At 30.6% G+C, this 22,667-nt stretch overlaps 2 protein-coding genes across 2 annotated transcripts; both read right to left on the reverse strand.

The window, feature by feature from the left end:
• Nucleotides 1-5,889: 5,889 nt before the first annotated feature.
• LOC137397262 (GEM-interacting protein-like) lies at nucleotides 5,890-13,295 on the reverse strand. The gene is made up of 6 exons (XM_068083575.1): nucleotides 13,240-13,295; nucleotides 12,138-12,267; nucleotides 8,074-8,135; nucleotides 7,440-7,547; nucleotides 6,375-6,877; nucleotides 5,890-6,020 (listed from the first exon to the last, which is right to left on the reverse strand). Exons 1-6 carry the CDS (start codon nucleotides 13,293-13,295, stop codon nucleotides 5,890-5,892), a joined length of 990 nt encoding a protein of 329 aa, XP_067939676.1.
• A 4,372-nt stretch (nucleotides 13,296-17,667) lies between these two features.
• LOC137385897 (uncharacterized) lies at nucleotides 17,668-18,443 on the reverse strand. The gene is made up of 2 exons (XM_068072499.1): nucleotides 18,161-18,443; nucleotides 17,668-17,806 (listed from the first exon to the last, which is right to left on the reverse strand). Exons 1-2 carry the CDS (start codon nucleotides 18,393-18,395, stop codon nucleotides 17,676-17,678), a joined length of 366 nt encoding a protein of 121 aa, XP_067928600.1. The 5' UTR covers nucleotides 18,396-18,443; the 3' UTR covers nucleotides 17,668-17,675.
• Between the last annotated feature and the right edge of the window lie 4,224 nt (nucleotides 18,444-22,667).

Below are 22,667 nucleotides of genomic sequence, written 5' to 3' on the forward strand. Positions count from 1 at the left end.
TAAACTTCAAAAGTTATAAGAAGTTTATAAATGTAAAAAGAGAATGTAAATTTATATATCTATATATATATTTCTCAAAGTATGTAAATGTATGTAAATATAGGAGAGTGAGGAATAACTGATACTTGTAATCTTACACGATAGATTTTACCGTAATCTTACAAATGTTTGTTGTAAAATATGAAATTAATTATGAAAAACTAATTGGTTAGGTTTACAAGAAAAGATGTGTAAGCTAATACATCTAGCTGTACAACCCGGCGTTGCTCGGGTAATAAAAAAGTCTGTGGACAGAAAATTGATTTGTATTTAACATATAACAGCATTTGCCATTCTACCGAAGAACAACTGTAAAGCTCTTCAAACTTTGTCAAACAACTTTTAAACTTCATATCATGAGAAAAATGTTTTGTGCAGGTCAAATAAATTAAAAAAATAAAACTACCATAAAAAGGTTTAGATATATAAATGAAATAATTAGCAAGTAATAGCTAAATTGAGTCTGTTCTGCTATGATTACAATAAGAGATGATTCGGCGATGATACAATTAATACGAACTGAGAAAACAAAATAAAAATTCTGAATATGTTGAATTAATAATATCAATTCTTGCATAGAAGTGTTTGTATAAAAAAGTTACAGTTCCACCAACAGCTATCCATCAAAACTCTGAATACGACGATACTGGTACGACGATATGCAGAAATGAGAATTGTAGTGTCTTTTTCTGATCGAAGGTGAGAGAATCTAGATTCTTGAGGCTATTCCTACTCGAGATACATTAATACAATTCTCCGCGTGAAAAGTATTAACCTTTACGGCGATTTAGCAATTGAACGGAAAGCCAGAAATAGAGGTTCACAAAAACGCAAAAAAGGCATCGTGTTTCATAGAGTTAATAGAATTTAATCGCCAAACTCTAATATCGAGAGAGTCTATTGACGATATCGTTTTGCCAAAAACAAGTTAGCCCTACTACGGCAAGGACAAAAAAGCATCGCGCGTCATAGAGCTAAAAAATTCATAGAGTTGTAATTATTTTGTCATTTTGTGTGAAACCGGAAAACGATGAATAGGTAATGTATAGAGGCGCACTAACTGGAGATTCCGGTTAATGCGCCCTAGCGGCGGAAAAAAAAACTACAGAATAGCCACATCCTTATATAAGCCGCATGGCTTAAACCATCAGAAAAAAGTAACATCTAATAGTCCGAAAAGTACGTGCTCACATTACTAATTCAGTTCGCTTCGTACAACGAAAAAAGGAAAGACTACTCAATAAAGTGGACAAACACGCACACACACAAATATACAGACAGATTTTTTGCCGTTTATATAGCAGATGTTTGTATGTTCAACCCTAGTTAGGAGCATAAACATACCGGTATATAACAATAACAACATCTACAGCAAATCAATACTAACTTGAGTGTAATAATAAAACGGTATTAATAATTAGACACCACCAATAAATATTATAATCAAACACTAACAATAAATATAGTATTGAAACACTAACAATAAATATAGTAGTGAAACACTAACAATAAATATAGTAATGAAACACTAACAATAAATATGGTAATGAAACACTAACAATAAATATAGTAATAAAACACTAATAATAAATATAGTAACGAAACACTAATGATAAATATAATAATGAAACATTAACAATAAATATGGTAATAAAACACTAACAATAAATATAGTAACGAAACACTAACAATAAATGTACATGTAATAATAAAACATTAACAATAAATATGGTAATAAAACACTAACAATAAATATAGTAATGAAACACTAACAATAAATATAAGAATGAAACACTAATAATAAATATAGTAATGAAACACTAATAATAAATATGGTAATGAAACACTAATAATAAATATAATAATGAAACATTAACAATAAATATGGTAATGTCTAACAACAAGTATAATAACTTAGATGGTAATCAGGTAGTCACTATGCTCAAAGAAGAGACTGTCAGAAACATTCTTTACATTTATGTCTTCAACTTGTCCAAGTAAAGATGATGATAAATTCCTGAAATATTCTTTCAGAACTGCAGCAACGGTGTGCGGTTGTTCTCCCTTGAGGTCTACTGTTTCAGATGTCGATGAGAACTTTGACCTAGCAATAATCAGGTCACTATTAGTTCGGAGCAAGGATAATTGTAACTCATTTAGTAGTACTAAATCAGTTAGGTTATTTTGATGTTCAGAAATACATTAGAAGCTGCATTACAGTTTCTCAAGGCTTATATTTTATTGAAATTACTGATGATAAAATAGCTGTAAATCTGAGTGGTAAAACTATCTTTTTAGCTTGTGGCCCGAAGAGATGGAGTTTCAACAAGTTGTTGTTTCAATTTAACATTACAATGATGCATTTTATATGCCTTTCCAGGTCCTGAGGTGATGCTGGTCTGCAACTATTGTAAAGTTTTGCACTCACTTTAAACTTTGAATCTTGGCAGTTGCTGCAGATACCCTGTAAATCCCATGCACCATCCCATATTCTTCTATAGCACTGGCACAAGTTGTAACAATTTCTGGGACTACAAGGGAACTTAAGAATACAGCGTCATTCGTAAGGTGCGCTTTAACATCAATGGATGAGCTAGTTCTGAAATAATATTTTATTAAAAGTAAAACAACTTCATAAAACATGCAGTAAAATCTTTAATATTTGACAAGGAAAAGGACACAACTCACCATCTTCTGATGGTTTCGCAGAAAAAAGTGATTCGCTTGGGGTAGCCTTAATTTTATTTTTTCCAAAAAGCCTTAGGAACCACCGTCTCATCACTACAAAGAGCATTGACTTAGATGAAATATTGGCGTTACCAGTATGTAGTTGATACGGAGGACAGACAGTAAGAAACTTGAAAAAGCCTGTAAACAGCAAACAGTTATAAGGAATATGTACTGCTTACTAGTGAGGTTATGGCAGATAGCAGTTTGGTAAGCAGTGAAATAGTTCTCCAGAATGAAGAGAGCAGTCGCTGACCAGTTGCTTGTACAGGCAGTAGTTACAACGTGTGATGTCATCACTTCTTGATGAAACACTATGATACACCAGCAGGTTGTTAAAGATAGCTACAGCACTGAAAGTTTGGTTCTCTATGGTTACTCAATAAGTCTAAGTGGTAATGTTAGAAGTCATCTCTTGGAAACCATCTCTTGGCTAAGATGCTTTCAGTTTTTATATCGTCTCAGCAGTATTCACAGAAGTATTCTAGAAGCCACATCTGCAGGATTATCTTTAGAATTGATTAAGTGCCATCAGTTTGAGTTGCTATCATTTTGGATTTTCTGGATGCGATTACTAACAAATGTATGAAATCTTCTTGCGTCTATTCTAATGTATCCCAATACAGCTTGCAAGTCTGACCAAAAATGTACTTCAAATTTTTTCAAATCCGCCTCTGAAGAATTTGATCACTTTGCCAGATAATACTGCTGCTGTTAGCTCCAATCTTGGTATTGTCAAAATTTTGCTGCTGGTACCTTGGACTTGGCCATAATCAAACAACTGTGGATACTTTCTTCAGAGTCTTGAATCTTCTGATACAAACATTGACCAACTCCATCTAAGCTAGCATTAGAAAAGTTATGTAGTTTGTATGATAAAGGATTGGTGCTTGCCTCTCCATGACCTATCCATTTGTTAACATCCAATTAATCCATGTGTTTTAGCTCCTCAACTGTTCTAGCCATTCCTTTTCCAACTCCTTTGACAATGGAGAATCTTAACCTTTGCCTTCCCTGCATACTCTTTGCAGAATACATTTTCCAACTAATGTGTACGGTAAGAGAAACTACTTTTATAGAACTACAAGGTAGTTCTATTAATGTAGTTTTTCTTTTGATTGTAGAGTTAATCAGTTTATATTAAAGGTTATTCCTCTATAGCATTCATCATCTTGTCTCTTGTACAAATTACCAGAGAATTCAGCTGGATGACTTGTGCTTCTGAGCTGCTGTAGGTTTCACATCTTGCACACAGTGAGCAAGTGAAAGGCTTTTTTTGCAATGTTTCTTTGTTGACAAAAGACTTTGGTCTTGCCAGCCATGGTTACCCCTACATGTGTAATAGTCGCTTATCCTAATCAAGCAAAGTTCAACTCTAACTGCTATCACTTTGTGTCAGACTTGTGGCAGTATAGTATAATTGTATACTAACAGAGTAGTCACAATATACTAAAAGAGTAGTGACTGTATACTAACGGAGTAGTAACTGTATACTAACAGAGGAGTCACAATATACTAACAGAGTAGTGACTGTATACTAACTTAATAATGACTGTATACTAACAGAGTAGTAACTATATACGAGTAGTACTTTCTTTGCTCGCCCCAAACTTTCATAGTATTTGTGTTTCAGATTAGATATCCATTGAGCTCTTCCTTATCTCTACCTAAAGAGTTAAGGATTTATCAAAAATTGTAAGTCCTCTCAGAGTTTCCAACCGTAATACCTTATCTGCTCTCAACATTTACCTACTAATTAGGTAGCAATTCATAACTCACTGCGTTTGTACAACTATGAAATCTATAATAGCTCAAAAGACAATATTTAGCTATGAAATATATATAGCTTTTTCACCACAAAAACTTTTGCTCATTTTGACAAAATGAATTCGTGCCATAAGATTTAGCTGACATACACTCGGTAGCTTTGCTGTAAAAGCTAAATATTCTGTCGGAGCTTTAATCTAGAGTTTTTAATTGGCAGAAAATTCTGCACAAGAGCCAATGCATTTGACAAGCAAAAGCCATGTTTAATATTTTGTTAGTTCTTTGAAACTGGCTGCTACAAATGTAAACTTTTTTGCGGTTTGACTAAAACACAGAGCTCCATTCTCTAATATAAAACTATGATTATTGGAAATATCTGATAACAAGGTTGCTGTTTACAATTCTTTTTATCCAAACTAAATATATTAAAATTTATATTTGTTAAATGGTCCAATTAGAAGGAAAACTAGCTGGTTATATTTTTGACAAAATAATAATCTAATATCCTAAATTTATTGTGGCAACAGATTTGGTGGACTTGTTAACTCCGTTATCTGTAATCAAAGTTTTTGTTTAGATACTAAGGTGAGCCATTATAAATTGATCCTTAGCAGAACCTGCCTGATTATCAGCTAGTCTATACACGGCTTAAGTAGGCTTGTCACAAAAATAGTTCAAGGCAATCCTTGAATTTCACTTTAAATAATGTAATTAAAACACCAGACCGTTTATGAAGATTTAAAACTTAAGTTTTAAGCAGATAAGGAAGTAATTTACGACTAAAGTGAGTCCCCCACTTTTTTATGAAGAAATGCAAGGTCCATAATTGGCCATAGTTATTCATTTTTATGATAATAATCTACATAGCTACTCAATCAAATATCTGACTCAGTACTAATCATACCACTCTATATAGATAGACGGATAATTAGATTTCTATGAAGGTACTATTTCTGTAGTGAGTCATCCATAAAAATAGTGACTAGTAAATGTAAGTCTGCCCCTTTTTACCTGAAACATTGTTGAATTTTCCAAGTGTCCTCAAAAATAAAAAAAATGGGAGTTTGTGATAGAGTGGTTAGTATAATTGTGTAAAGGTACGATTGAACTGTTGTTACCACAGTTGGCTGTACTTTGCTTTTTTATGACTCCCAGCACCGCTAGTATAACATATTGCAACAATAATAATAACAACGGTAGTAGCAACAATAACAACAATGTATTTACATATACAAGAAAAAAATCAACTATGTACATACAGTTCCTACTCTAAGAGAACGGTGTCTGTCGTGTTTAACAAAAACATTAAGACGTTAATGAATAAAACAATGACTTTCACTTGCACCTCCCCACAAACTATATCAGGGAAACTTTGAGATAATATCCTGGTGGAAAGCACGCCTTTCGTATAATTATCATTTGTCTTCTCTTGATAGCCAGAAGCACTTCATCGATTGGTGTGTCATACTTGGGTAGAAATCTCACTCCTGGAACATTATATACACATATTTATATATCAGGTGATATTTTAATTCAGTTGGCAGATTTACAGTGAAAACAAAAGTAAAAATTTGAAGCAGGCCAAGTGTCAAACTATTTGTTAAGTCTTTGTAATACAGAAACAGATACACGATCCGCATAACAACCTTAACATAGAACTTAATTCACTCTTGTATCACTTGCTAAATCTTTTGTATCATTGAATATTTGCAAATGTTTGTTATCAACTGATAGATTGACCTTGACCTATTTAGCATCTGTGACATTGTTCCTGGCTCTCAGCACTAGCTAGTGTAATTGCCCTGTTATAGATTTAAGTGAAAAGAAAGGTATATAAATACCAGAATCGAAGGATGGAGATGGAGGCGTCTCCTTGTACGGCTGGTAGTGCCATGGAGGTAACTCAGAGAGAGAGTCGGAGGTGGCAACAGATGCTCTAGTCTTATCAGATAAGACGGCTGGTGCGGAGCGAGCCACTGGCAAACATCGTTTCACAGGATAACTTATTACTGGCGAAGAGCTAGTAGCAGGCTTTTCAATCGAGGTTAGTGTAGAGGTCGTTGGTAAGGAGGCCATTGTTAATGCTCGCTTTGGGGCAATTTCCGAACCTGTACTTGACACCTGGCAGTCATGTTGTACACAGTTATTGGATGTAATGGAATTTCTTGTAGTTTGTGGTACTCTGGATGGTGAAGAGATTTGAGCGGTTGAACCAGATGCAGTAGAGCTGTGAAGAGGTGTTGATGGAAAAATCACATCATAGTTGATAATAATGGTCTCGACTATGTCTTTTTGTCTGTCCAAAGCCTTTCTTAACTTAAATGGTTCTGCTGTGTCTTTTATCCTAGGTCAGGTGAAATTTATATTAGTCCACTATTCACCAGTGATGCATGGTAAAAGGCAGGTCATGCCAGTGAGATATTGATGCTATGATTTGTAACCAACTTTTATGTAGAGTTTACAATTGAACTAGAATAAAACTGTAATAGTAAAAAACAGCCTTTCCAGTTTTGAGTTTCTCTCAATAAATTATGAGATATTTGCTAAGTATTTCACTATTATTCCCACAGCCCCTTAGCTGCCTGCTTATTCTTAACTCGAGGTATGACGCCTTCTTTTATGTTTTGGTTAAATAAAAAAGGATCATACACACCAAAATGTCGCCAACAAATCAGCAAATATTTTTTTAGCATACAACAAAAAAATAAAAGATTAATATCTAAAAAGAATTGAGTCATGATTTTGAATCAAATATACTAATAGCTAATTCTACATTAAAACGTAGAATAGACATTTACCATATTAACAGTGATCAGATTGATGATATAATCTAGTTGAAGTGGAAATTACTATGTCAGGCTCTGTGGAGCTGTGTTATAGCTAAATTCTTTTAGGAGCAAACTTACTTTGACAAGTTAGGGCCCCAGATTACAGCCAGGTTGGACGCAGTCATTCCTGTTTCTGTGTGTTGAGCGGACAGCCTTGCAAGGTGCCCAAATATATACTTTGCTGTTCTAAAAGTATATTTAATGATAGTTGAGTGACTAAGATAACAGAATAACATATTTCTATTTTTATTTAACCTTTATATCACAAACAGCTACATATATAAATATAATATTCAGGAAGGTGTGTATGAAGATGATAAAGGTAATACACAGCAAGTATAACATATTGATGATGTCACTGAGGGGACTAGAAACCAGATAAGACATCAGGTGCATTTATAAGAATCAATTTTCATTGGTCTGTCCATTAGCCAGTAAGGAGTAGGCAAGGTAAGTTATACAGTAGTATACTATCTCTTCAAGGACAGCCACTACTTCATGTGCTAGTGGTTTGGAACTTTTCCATTTGGCCAAATTGAAATTTTTGATCTTTAAACCCAACACATAGTTGTATACAATTCTGGAGTTGTCTACACTCAAAGAGCAATTCCCATCTAGATCTATAATACCCCAAGATGTTACTTTCATATTCCTACAACCCAACCTAAAAGTGTCTATCTTGTAGACTATGGGTGGCTAGTGAACTGACTACCTGTAATATGATGATGGTAGGTTCTCTATATAGTGCTTCAGCTCGTCCAAGCCTCCCTCAACCTAAAAGTTTAACTAAATTTATAAATTACTTATTTCCACTAGTCAATGAGGCTGAATGAACTAGTCAACACTTGTTATCTCTATATACATGTACATGTTTGTATGTTCAACCCTAGTTGGAAGCATAAAAATATATAACAATAACAACATCTACAGCAAATCAATACTAACTTGAGTGTAATAATAAAACGGTATTAATGATTAGACACCACCAATAAATATTATAATCAAACACTAACAATAAATATAGTAGTGGAACATTAACAATAAATATAGTAATGAAACACTAACAATAAATATAGTAATAAAACACTAACAATAAATATAGTAGTGAAACACTAACAATAAATATAGTAATGAAACACTAACAATAAATATAGTAATAAAACACTAACAATAAATATAGTAGTGAAACACTAACAATAAATATAGTAATGAAACACTAACAATAAATATAGTAATGAAACACTAACAATAAATATAGTAATAAAACACTAACAATAAATATAGTAATGAAACACTGACAATACATATAGTAGTGAAACACTAACAATAAATATAGTAATGAAACACTAATAATAAATATAGTAATGAAACACTAACAATAAATATAGTAATGAAACACTAACAATAAATATAGTAATGAAACACTAACAATAAATATAGTAGTGGAACATTAACAATAAATATAGTAATGAAAGACTAACAATAAATATAGTAATGAAACACTAACAATAAATATAAGAATGAAACACTAACAATAACTATAGCAATGAAACACTAACAATAAATATAGTAGTGGAACATTAACAATAAATATAGTAATGAAACACTAACAATAAATATAGTAATAAAACATTAACAATAAATATAGTAATGAAACACTAACAATAAATATAGTAGTGGAACATTAACAATAAATATAGTAATGAAAGACTAACAATAAATATAGTAATGAAAGACTAACAATAAATATAGCAATGAAACACTAACAATAAATATAGTAATGAAACACTAACAATAAATATAGTAATAAAACATTAACAATAAATATAGTAGTGAAACACTAACAATAAATATAGTAATAAAACACTAACAATAAATATAGTAGTGAAACACTAACAATAAATATAGTAATGAAACACTAACAATAAATATAGTAATAAAACACTAACAATAAATATAGTAGTGAAACACTAACAATAAATATAGTAATAAAACATTAACAATAAATATAGTAATAAAACACTAACAATAAATATAGTAGTGAAACACTAACAATAAATATAGTAATGAAACACTAACAATAAATATAGTAATAAAACACTAACAATAAATATAGTAGTGAAACACTAACAATAAATATAGTAATGAAACACTAACAATAAATATAGTAATAAAACACTAACAATAAATATAGTAGTGAAACACTAACAATAAATATAGTAATGAAACACTAACAATAAATATAGTAATAAAACACTAACAATAAATATAGTAGTGAAACACTAACAATAAATATAGTAATCAAACACTAACAATAAATATAGTAATAAAACATTAACAATAAATATAGTAATGAAACACTAACAATAACTATAGTAATAAAACATTAACAATAAATATAGTAAGGAAACACTAACAATAAATATAGTAGTGAAACACTAACAATAAATATAGTAATGAAACACTAATAATAAATATAGTAAGGAAACACTAATAATAAATATAGTAAGGAAACACTAATAATAAATATAGTAATGAAACACTAACAATAAATATAGTAGTGAAACACTAACAATAAATATAGTAATGAAACACTAACAATAAATATAGTAATGAAACACTAACAATAACTATAGCAATGAAACACTAACAATAAATATAGTAGTGAAACACTAACAATAAATATAGTAATGAAACACTAACAATAAATATAGTAATGAAACACTAACAATAAATATAGTAATGAAACACTAACAATAAATATAGTAATGAAACACTAACAATAAATATAGTAATGAAACATTAACAGTAAATATAGTAATGAAACACTAACAATAAATATAGTAATGAAACACTAATAATAAATATAGTAATGAAACACTAACAATAAATATAGTAATGAAACACTAACAATAAATATAGTAATGAAACACTAACAATAAATATAGTAGTGGAACATTAACAATAAATATAGTAATGAAAGACTAACAATAAATATAGTAATGAAACACTAACAATAAATATAAGAATGAAACACTAACAATAACTATAGCAATGAAACACTAACAATAAATATAGTAGTGGAACATTAACAATAAATATAGTAATGAAACACTAACAATAAATATAGTAATAAAACATTAACAATAAATATAGTAATGAAACACTAACAATAAATATAGTAGTGGAACATTAACAATAAATATAGTAATGAAAGACTAACAATAAATATAGTAATGAAAGACTAACAATAAATATAGCAATGAAACACTAACAATAAATATAGTAATGAAACACTAACAATAAATATAGTAATAAAACATTAACAATAAATATAGTAGTGAAACACTAACAATAAATATAGTAATAAAACACTAACAATAAATATAGTAGTGAAACACTAACAATAAATATAGTAATGAAACACTAACAATAAATATAGTAATAAAACACTAACAATAAATATAGTAGTGAAACACTAACAATAAATATAGTAATAAAACATTAACAATAAATATAGTAATAAAACACTAACAATAAATATAGTAGTGAAACACTAACAATAAATATAGTAATGAAACACTAACAATAAATATAGTAATAAAACACTAACAATAAATATAGTAGTGAAACACTAACAATAAATATAGTAATGAAACACTAACAATAAATATAGTAATAAAACACTAACAATAAATATAGTAGTGAAACACTAACAATAAATATAGTAATGAAACACTAACAATAAATATAGTAATAAAACACTAACAATAAATATAGTAGTGAAACACTAACAATAAATATAGTAATCAAACACTAACAATAAATATAGTAATAAAACATTAACAATAAATATAGTAATGAAACACTAACAATAACTATAGTAATAAAACATTAACAATAAATATAGTAAGGAAACACTAACAATAAATATAGTAGTGAAACACTAACAATAAATATAGTAATGAAACACTAATAATAAATATAGTAAGGAAACACTAATAATAAATATAGTAAGGAAACACTAATAATAAATATAGTAATGAAACACTAACAATAAATATAGTAGTGAAACACTAACAATAAATATAGTAATGAAACACTAACAATAAATATAGTAATGAAACACTAACAATAACTATAGCAATGAAACACTAACAATAAATATAGTAGTGAAACACTAACAATAAATATAGTAATGAAACACTAACAATAAATATAGTAATGAAACACTAACAATAAATATAGTAATGAAACACTAACAATAAATATAGTAATGAAACACTAACAATAAATATAGTAATGAAACACTAACAATAAATATAGTAATGAAACACTAACAATAAATATAGTAGTGAAACACTAACAATAAATATAGTAATGAAACACTAACAATAAATATAGCAATGAAACACTAACAATAAATATAGTAATGAAACACTAATAATAAATATAGTAATGAAACACTAATAATAAATATAGTAATGAAACACTAACAATAAATATAGTAATGAAACACTAACAATAAATATAGTAATGAAACATTAACAGTAAATATAGTAATGAAACACTAACAATAAATATAGTAATGAAACACTAATAATTAATATAGTAATGAAACACCAACAATAAATATAATAATAAAACACTAATAATAAATATAGTAGTGAAACATTAACAATAAATATGGTTATGACTAACAACAAGTATAATAACTTAGATGGTAATCAGGTAGTCACTCAGCTCAAAGAATAGATTGCCAAAAACATTCCTTACATTTATGCCTTCAACTTGTCCAAGTAAAGATGATGATAAATTCCTGAAATATTCTTTCAGAACTGCAGCAATGGAGTGCGGTTGTTCTCCCTTGAGATCTACTGTTTCAGATGTCGATGAGAACTTTGACCTACCAATAATCAGGTCACTAATAGCTCGCAAGGAAAACAGTTGTATCACAGTTAGTGGTAGTGAAACACATTGACTTTTAGTACTAGTAATGTTATGTATATCTAAAAGCTTGAATAAATTATGTCTTAAATTGCATTATAGTTTTATTAATCGCTACTAGATTATGCATGAAACAAGTGTGTTAGATACGCATTATACTTGTAGACAAACTACAAGGAACATTGTATTACAGTTACAGTTAGCGCACTAATACAATTATGTTTAGAAAAAGAAAACCTAAAATCAATTCTTATCAAAATTGTAAACTTATCTCAAAAGCTTTTCACCTTCATTTAAGAACTTTTATCCTAAAAAAGTTGCCACTGTTTCTTTGTCAAACTTGAGAAATACTCAAGCAAGTTTAAAGACTACTTTTCTTGTTTGAGAATTTGGACTGACGGTCTTAATCTTAGAGTAATTTACATACAGGTAATTCTATATATTATATCTTCAACTAAAGTTATTTTGTAAGAATTGTAATGAGTTCATTTACTAGTTTTTTTGCAACTTTTATTTCCTTTATAATACTGTAAACAAAATGGATCAGAATCTTCCCCTGTATTTTCCTTGATCTAATGCCGGGTCAAAACACCTGCTATTAAAATACGCTGACTCTCAACTCACTCTCAACGCTCTAGAATTAATGTACGGACTACTACTTGCTATCAAATTCAGATACAGGTTGTTTCACTCTTCAGAAATACAGTAGGAGCTGCTATACAGCTTCTCAAGGCTTATATTTTATTGAAACTATTGATGATCAAATAGCCATAAATCGGAGTGGTAAAACTATCTTTTTAGCGTGCAGCCCGAAAAGATGGGATTTTAACAAGTTGCTGTTTCAATTTATCATTACAACGATGCACTTTATATGCCTTTCCAAGTCCCGAGCTGATACTGGTCTGCAACTATTGTAAAGTTTTGTACTCACCTTAGACTGTGAACCTTGGAAGCGGCCGAAGATATCCTGTAAATCCCATGCACCATCCCATATTCTTCAATAGCACTAGCACAGGTTCTAACTAATTCTGGGACTACAAAAGGTTTTAGTATACAAGATTATCCGTGAGGTATGTTTTAACATCAGTGGGTTCTAAAATTATACTTTATTATAGATGAGAAAATTTTATACAACGGTCAAATTGGTGATGCATTATGAAAAGAAGTGCACAACTCACCATCTTCTGAGGGTTTCACAGCAAAAAGTGATTCGTTCGGGGTAGCCTTAGTTGTATTTCTTCCAAAAAGCCTTAGGAACCACTGTCTTATCACTACAAAGAGCATGTTTTGACCCTGATCAAATATCAGAGTGACCAGTATGTAGTTGATACGGAGGACAGACAGTAAGAAACTTGAAAAAGGCTGTGAACAGCAAGTAGTAAGGAATAGTGCTTACTAGTGAGGTTATGGCAGATAGCAGTTTGGTAAGCAGTGAAATAGTTCTCCAGAATGAAGAGAGCAGTCGCTGTCTAGTTTCTTGTACAGGCAGTAGTTACAACAATGTGTGATGTCATCACTTTTCGATAAAATTCCAACAATGGAATGTATTTCATAGTATTGCTAACACACAAAGATACTTCACTATTTGAGTACATTTAAAATGTCTCGCAGCACAAACAGTGCCCATGTAAATACTTGTATACAAAACACATGACACCAAAACATGTATACCGTATATGCTTTTAAATGTATATTAAATATGTTACTGTTTTACTTTAACAAGAGTATTTGTCAGTTTTTAAATATTTGATGTTCATGCTAGTCTTAAACCTATTATAGAACTGTATTCATTATTTTTAGCACAACTCTGATATATTTGTATGCTTAGCAATCTTCAGCACTGGATAAATGTTTGTAGTCTATAAGATATTGTATGAAAATGTTTGTATGCTATAAATAGGTGTTTTAATAAACTTGAAATATAGTATTCATTTTTATTTTGTGATTATTGTAATTTAGCCATAACGAAAGTGCTTTGATTCCAACTGAACAGTTTCAATGACTTTGAAGTTGCGTTCATTGAACCTGCTGAGGTCTGTTTCTGAACCTAGTTCAGCTTTCATAAAAACCAATTCTTCTTTAAGCAGCTGGATTTATTTCGTTTGGCTGCTGTAAAATCACTTTTGATAGTTTTATAATTACTATAAACTGATTGGTGCTGCCAAGAACTTAAATATATTTAGATTTATTTTGTGTGCAGTAATATAATTTATAACCAATGATGCAAAGATATTCTTGCATTGGCAATTAAATTAAACTTTTTTTATTCAAAATTTTTTGCTTCAAAATGGTTGTAACGATAAACTGATGTTCAACAACTCATGTACATATGTATACGACAAGACAACACTCGTTATAGTTGGTTGAGTAAAGACAACACTCATTATAATTGGTTGAGTAAAAACAACACTCATTATAATTGGTTGAGTAAAGACAACACTCATTATAATTGGTTGAGTAAAGACAACACTCATTATAATTGGTTGAGTAAAGACAACACTCATTATAATTGTTTGAGTAATTCTATAAATTACATTGTAATTGCAGATAAAGTTCTTTAACAACGATATAAATTATGTCAGTCATTGAATATGAAATCACCCTTAAGTTATGGAAAAGAAATATCCGTAAATAAATCTTTATAAATAAAATGAATATTTAACACACATTTAACATGAAGATATAACAATTAGTTTCTTTCAAAGTTGTCTCCTCTGTAGATGCATGGTTAAACAACTTCTTTGCCGTGAAGAAGTTCATCCGATAATATTTATACTAGGATGAAAATTTAATATCAGTTTAGTCATGCATTGTTGTTTTTGTGTTCATTTACCTGATGTTCTATTTTCTTCCTCAAGTGTGTAGCAGTATTAGTGGGATTAGCAGTTTTAAAGGCAGTGAAAATTACCATTTAGCAGTTATTTTTGGTTTATAAATCAACTCAGTTGTATGCGACTCATGAAAAACTAAAAGTATTTTTATTATATAATTATATGTACCTGTAAGTTAGTACGCTAGGCTCTAGCGTTACAAGGAGTATGTGCTAATGCTATCTCTTGACGCTTCAAAACCATCCCTCGGTTAAGATGTTAATAATAAGTTAAACATAGTAATAATTGTATACTAACAGAGTAGTCACAATATACTAAAAGAGTAGTGACTGTATACTAAAAGTGTAGTGACTGTATACTAAAAGTGTAGTGACTGTATACTAACGGAGTAGTAACGGTATACTAACAGAGTAGTGACTGTATACTAACTTAATAATGACTGTGTACTAACAGAGATGTAATTGTATACCAACAGCGTAGTAACTATGTACTTTCTATGCTCACTCCAAACTTTCGTGCTCTTTGTGTTTCAGATTAGATCTCCATTGAGGTCTTCCTTATCTCTACCTATAGAGTTGAGAATTTAACAAAAATTGTAAGTCCTGTCAGAGTCTCTAACCGTAATACCTTATCTACTCTCAACATTTACCTACTAATCAGGTAGTAATTCATAACTCACTGCTTTTGTTCAACTATGAATTCTATAATAGCTCAAAAGGCAATATTTAGCTATCAAATATTTATAGCTTTTTAACGACAAAAACTTTTGCTCATTTTGACAAAATGAATTCGTGCCATAAGATTTAGCTGACATACACTCTGTAGCTTTGCTGTAAAAGCTAGATATTCTGTCGAAGCCTTAATACAAAGTTTTTTTCAATTGGCAGAAAATTCTGCACAAGAACCAATGCATTTGACAAACGAAAGTCATGTTTAATATTTTTTTAGTTCAGTGAAACTAGCTGCTAAAAATGTAAACTCTTTTGCAGTTTGACTAAAACACAGAGCTCCATTCTCTAATATAAAACTATGGTTATCAGAAATATCTGATAACAAGGTTGCTGTTTACAATTCTTTTTATCCAAACTAAATATATTAAAATTTATATTTATTAAATGGTTCAAGTAGAAGGAAAACTAGCTGGTTATTTTTTTGAAAAATTAATAATGTAATATCCTAAATTTATTGGGGCAAACTTTTTGGTGGACTCGTTAACTCCGTTATCCGTAATCATAGTTCTTGTTTAGATAATATTTGTATTAGTAATTTGTATTAGTACTAAGGCGAGCCATTATAAAGGCTTTATGGCAGAGTGAATGATATACGCGCCATTCGAAAACCTTTCCGTAGCGAAAAAGTCAAGATTATTGTAATTTGTTTTTGTAAAATATTTTGAAGATTATGATAATTCTCTATACAATTGATAATACTAGTGAACAATTACAAAAAATGAGAAAGTGTAAACATGTAATACACAATTATAGATATACTATAATTAACTTTTTAATAATATTTTTAGTCAAAATTACGTTTAAGTAGTAATTGCAATATTTGTTTGAAACAACAGAAATCTTATGCCTGCAGCACTTTGTGCACACATTGCACTAACAAAACACTTTTTTGAAGTGTTTTAAGTGAATCCAAAAGCTAAAGCTTACCCTTGATAGATGTTGTCCTTTTCTGATTGGCTATTTGTCTGACAATGTAACACAAGCAATAGGAAACCTGATTGAATATCTAGCAAGCTTCTGATCAGCAAATGATCAACATTTATTTTCAATGATCGACTGATACGATCTTTAGCAGAACCTGCCTGATTATCAGCTGGTATATCCACGGCTTAAGTAGGCTTGTCACAATAGTAGTGCAAGGCTATCCTTGCATTTCACTTTAAATAATGTAATTAAAGCACCAGACCGTTTATCAAGATTTAAAATTTAAATTGTAAGCAGATAAGGAAGTAATTTACGACTAAAGCGAGTCCCTCACTTTTTTTATGAAGAAATGCAAGGTCCATAATTGGCCATAGTTATTCATTTTTATGATAATAATCTACATAGCTACTCAATCAAATCATCTGATTCAGTACTAATCATACCACTCTATATAGATAGACGGATAGATTTCTATGAAGGTGCCATTTCTGTAGTGAGTCATCCATAAAAATAGGAACTAGTAGATGTAAGTCTGCCCTTTTAAGCTGAAACATTGTTGATTTTTTCCAAATGTCCTCGAAAAGAAAAAAAATGGGAGTTTGTGATAGAGTGGTCAGTATAATTGTGTAAAGGTACGAGTGAACTGTTGTTACTACAGTTGGCTGTACGTTGCTTTTTATGACTACCAGCAGCGCTAGTATAACATAACAATAATAATAATAACAGTAGTAGCAACAATAACAACAATGTATTTACATATACAAGAAAAAAATCAACTATGTACAGTTCCTATTCTAAGAGAACGGTGTCTGTCGTGTTTAACAAAAACATTAATACTTTAATGAATAAAACAATGACTTTCACTTGCACCTCCCCACAAACTATATCAGGGAAACTTTGAGATAATATCCTGGTGGAAAGCACGCCTTTCGTATAATTATCATTTGTCTTCTCTTGATAGCCAGAAGCACTTCATCGATTGGTGTGTCATACTTGGGTAAAAATCTCACTCCTGGAACATTATATACACGTATTTATATAGCAGGTAATATTTTAATTCCGTTGGCAGAATTATAGTGAAAACAAAAGTAAAAATTTGAAGCAGGCCAAGTGTCAAACTACTTGTTAAGTCTTTGTAATACAGAAACAGATACATGATCCGCATAACAACTTTAACATAGAACATAGGTCACTCTTGTATCACTTGTTAAATCTTTTGTATCATCGAACATTTACAAATGTTTGTTATCAACTGGTAGATTGACCTTGACCTATTTAGCATCTGTGACATTGTTCCTGGCTCTCAGCACTAGCTAGTGTAATTGCCCTGTTATAGATTTAAGTGAAAAGAAATGTATATAAATACCAGAATCGAAGGATGGAGATGGAGGCGTCTCCTTGTACGGCTGGTAGTGCCATGGAGGTAACTCGGAGAGAGAGTCGGAGGTGGCAACAGATGCTCTAGTCTTATCAGATAAGACGGCTGGTGCGGAGTGAGCCACTGGCAAACATCGTTTCACAGAATAACTTATTACTGGGGAAGAGCTAGTAGCAGGCTTTTCAATCGAGGTTGGTGTAGAAGTCGTCGGTAAGGAGGCCATTGTTAGTGCTCGCTTTGGGGCAATCTCCGAACCTGTACTTGACACCTGGCAGTCATGTTGTACACAGTTATTGGATGTAATGGAATTTCTGGTAGTTTGTGGTACTCTGGATGATGAAGAGATTTGAGTGGTTGAAACGGATGCAGTAGAATTTTGAAGAGGTGTTGATGGAAAAATCACATCATAGTTGATAATAATGGTCTGGACTATGTTTTTTTGTTTGTCCAAAGCCTTTCTTAACTTAAATGGTTCTGTTGTGTTTTTCATCCTAGGTCAGGTGAAATTTATATTAGTCCAGTATTCACAAGTGATGCATGGTAAAAGGCAGGTCATGCAGTGAGATATTGATGCTATAATTTTGAACAAACTTTTATGTAGAATTAACAATCTGAATATAATAAACATAAAATATAATACCTAAAAGGAATTAAGCAATGAACTTGAATCAACTATACTAAGAGCTAAGTCTACATTAAAACCTAAAATAGACATTGACCATATTTACAGTAACCAAATTGATGATGTAATCCAGTTGAAGTGAAAATTAGACACTTAGATTGACACCATTTTAGGCTCTGTGGAGCTGTGTAATAGTTAAATTATTCTAGGAGCAAACTTACTTTGACAAGTTAGGGCCCCAGACTACAGCCAGGTTGGACGCAGTCATTCCTGTTTCTGTGTGTTGAGCGGACAGCCTTGCAAGGTGCCCAAATATATACTTTGCTGTTCTAAAAGTATATTTAATGATAGTTGAGTGACTAAGATAACAGAATAACATTTTTCTATCTACATGTATATATAACCTTTATATCACCAACAGCTACATATATAAACGTATGGTATTCAGGAAGGTGTGTATGAAGATGATAAAGGTAATACACAGCAAGTATAACATATTGATGTTGTCGCTGAAGAAACATCAGGGAATGTCAGGGACATTTATAATCATCGTTCTCATTGGTTAGTCAAACTAGGAAGGAGAGGGCAAGGTAGTTTACAGTATAGTATCTATTCAAGGATATCAGCTTCTTAATAGGCTGTGCTAGTGGTTGGGAACTTTTTGTTGGACCATTTGTAAATGTTTGACTTTTAAACTCAAAGTTGTATACAATTCTAGAGTTATCTACACTCAAAGGCCAATACCCATTTAGATCTATAATACTCCAAGATGTTACTTTCATATTCCTATACACCCCAACCTAAAAGTGTCTATTTTGTAGACTATGGGTGGCTGGTGAACTGATTACCTGTAATATGATGATGGTAAATTCTCTATATAGTGCTTCAGCTCATCCAAGCCTCCCTCAACCTAAAATTTTAACTAAATTCATAATTTACTTATTTCCACTAGTCAATGAGGCTGAATGGACTAATCAACACTTGTTATCTATATAGACACTAGCTGTGCTACCCGGCAATGCCCGGGTAATAAAATAAGTCTTTGGACAGAAAATTGATTTGTATTCAATCTATAACAACATTTACCATTCAGTCTTTCAAACTACATACCATGAGAGAAGGGTTTTGTGTAGTTGAAATGAATTAAGAGAGAAAATAAAACAACTGTAAAGCTTTTCAAACTTTTTCAAACAACTATAACTTTCAAACTTCATATCATGAGGAAAAGGTTAAAAATAAATAAAACAACCAAAGGTTTTCAAACGATGTAAATTTAAAATTTCATAACTTTCAGTGACATATCTTTTAATAACGTACAATGGAACCTCGGTTCTCGAACATCCGTTCCAGAAGGCTGTTCAAAACCGAGTTGTTCGAGTTCCGAAACAATTTTTCCATTAAAATAAAATTATGTAAATTTTAATCTGTTCCAAGGTGAGAAAACAACTTTGGTAAATTATTTTTTCAACATTTTACACCATAAGCTGTACTTGCTAAGCTTGTGCTTGCTATTTTACACCATAAGCTGTACTTGTACCCGGGCGTTGCTCGGGTTTTAAAAAAGTCTTTGCACAGAAAATTTATTTGTATATAACATATATAACAACATTTGCCATTTTAACTTTCAAACTACATATCATGAGAAAAGTGTTTTGTGTAATTGAAATAATTTGACAGAAAATAAAAACAACTGTAAAGTTTTTCAAACTGTGTCAAACAACTGTAACTTTTCAACTTAATATCATGAGGAAAATGTTTTGTGCCGGTCAAATAAATTAAAAAAAATAAAACAATGGTAAAAGGGATTATTGTCTGCCAAAAATGGTTAAATAAAAAAATAATACTAATAATAAAGATTGGAAACCAGTTAATTAATAATAACAGTGATAGGAAAATAATTAATGTTTAAACTTCAAACACGATACTCAAATTATGTTTAAAAGAATGCAAATTGAAATAATAACGACGATGAAACAAACTTTAAAAAACTTATATTATAAACTTCAAAAGTTATAAGAAGTTTATAAATGTAAAAAGAGAATGTAAATTTATATATCTATATATATATTTCTCAAAGTATGTAAATGTATGTAAGTATAGGAGAGTGAGGAATAACTGATACTTGCAATCTTACACGATAGATTTTACCGTAATCTTACAAATGTTTGTTGTAAAATATGAAATTAATTATGAAAAACTAATTGGTTAGGTTTACAAGAAAAGATGTGTAAGCTAATACATCTAGCTGTACAACCCGGCGTTGCCCGGGTAATAAAAAAGTCTGTGGACAGAAAATTGATTTGTATTTAACATATAACAGCATTTGCCATTCTACCGAAGAACAACTGTAAAGCTCTTCAAACTTTGTCAAACAACTTTTAAACTTCATATCATGAGAAAAATGTTTTGTGCAGGTCAAATAAATTAAAAAAATAAAACTACCATAAAAAGGTTTAAATATATAAATGAAATAATTAGCAAGTAATAGCTAAATTGAGTCTGTTCTGCTATGATTACAATAAGAGATGATTCGGCGATGATACAATTAATACGAACTGAGAAAACAAAATAAAAATTCTGAATATGTTGAATTAATAATATCAATTCTTGCATAGAAGTGTTTGTATAAAAAAGTTACAGTTCCACCAACAGCTATCCATCAAAACTCTGAATACGACGATACTGGTACGACGATATGCAGAAATGAGAATTGTAGTGTCTTTTTCTGATCGAAGGTGAGAGAATCTAGATTCTTGAGGCTATTCCTACTCGAGATACATTAATACAATTCTCCGCGTGAAAAGTATTAACCTTTACGGCGATTTAGCAATTGAACGGAAAGCCAGAAATAGAGGTTCACAAAAACGCAAAAAGGCATCGTGTTTCATAGAGTTAATAGAATTTAATCGCCAAACTCTAATATCGAGAGAGTCTATTGACGATATCGTTTTGCCAAAAACAAGTTAGCCCTACTACGGCAAGGACAAAAAAGCATCGCGCGTCATAGAGCTAAAAAATTCATAGAGTTGTAATTATTTTGTCATTTTGTGTGAAACCGGAAAACGATGAATAGGTAATGTATAGAGGCGCACTAACTGGAGATTCCGGTTAATGCGCCCTAGCGGCGGAAAAAAAAACTACAGAATAGCCACATCCTTATATAAGCCGCATGGCTTGAACCATCAGAAAAAAGTAACGTCTAATAGTCCGAAAAGTACGTGCTCACATTACTAATTCAGTTCGCTTCGTACAACAAAAAAAGGAAAGACTACTCAATAAAGTGGACAAACACGCACACACACAAATATACAGACAGATTTTTTGCCGTTTATATAGCAGATGTTTGTATGTTCAACCCTAGTTAGGAGCATAAACATACCGGTATATAACAATAACAACATCTACAGCAAATCAATACTAACTTGAGTGTAATAATAAAACGGTATTAATAATTAGACACCACCAATAAATATTATAATCAAACACTAACAATAAATATAGTATTGAAACACTAACAATAAATATAGTAGTGAAACACTAACAATAAATATGGTAATAAAACACTAACAATAAATATAGTAACGAAACACTAACAATAAATGTACATGTAATAATAAAACATTAACAATAAATATGGTAATAAAACACTAACAATAAATATAGTAATGAAACACTAACAATAAATATAAGAATGAAACACTAATAATAAATATAGTAATGAAACACTAACAATAAATATAATAATAAAACATTAACAATAAATATGGTAATAAAACACTAATAATAAATATAGTAATAAAACACTAATAATAAATATAATAATGAAACATTGACAATAAATATAGTAATGAAACACTAACAATAAATGTAGTA

The sequence above is a fragment of the Watersipora subatra genome, chromosome 1, assembly GCF_963576615.1.
Source record: "Watersipora subatra chromosome 1, tzWatSuba1.1, whole genome shotgun sequence".
Classification (NCBI taxonomy): Eukaryota; Metazoa; Bryozoa; class Gymnolaemata; order Cheilostomatida; family Watersiporidae; genus Watersipora; species Watersipora subatra.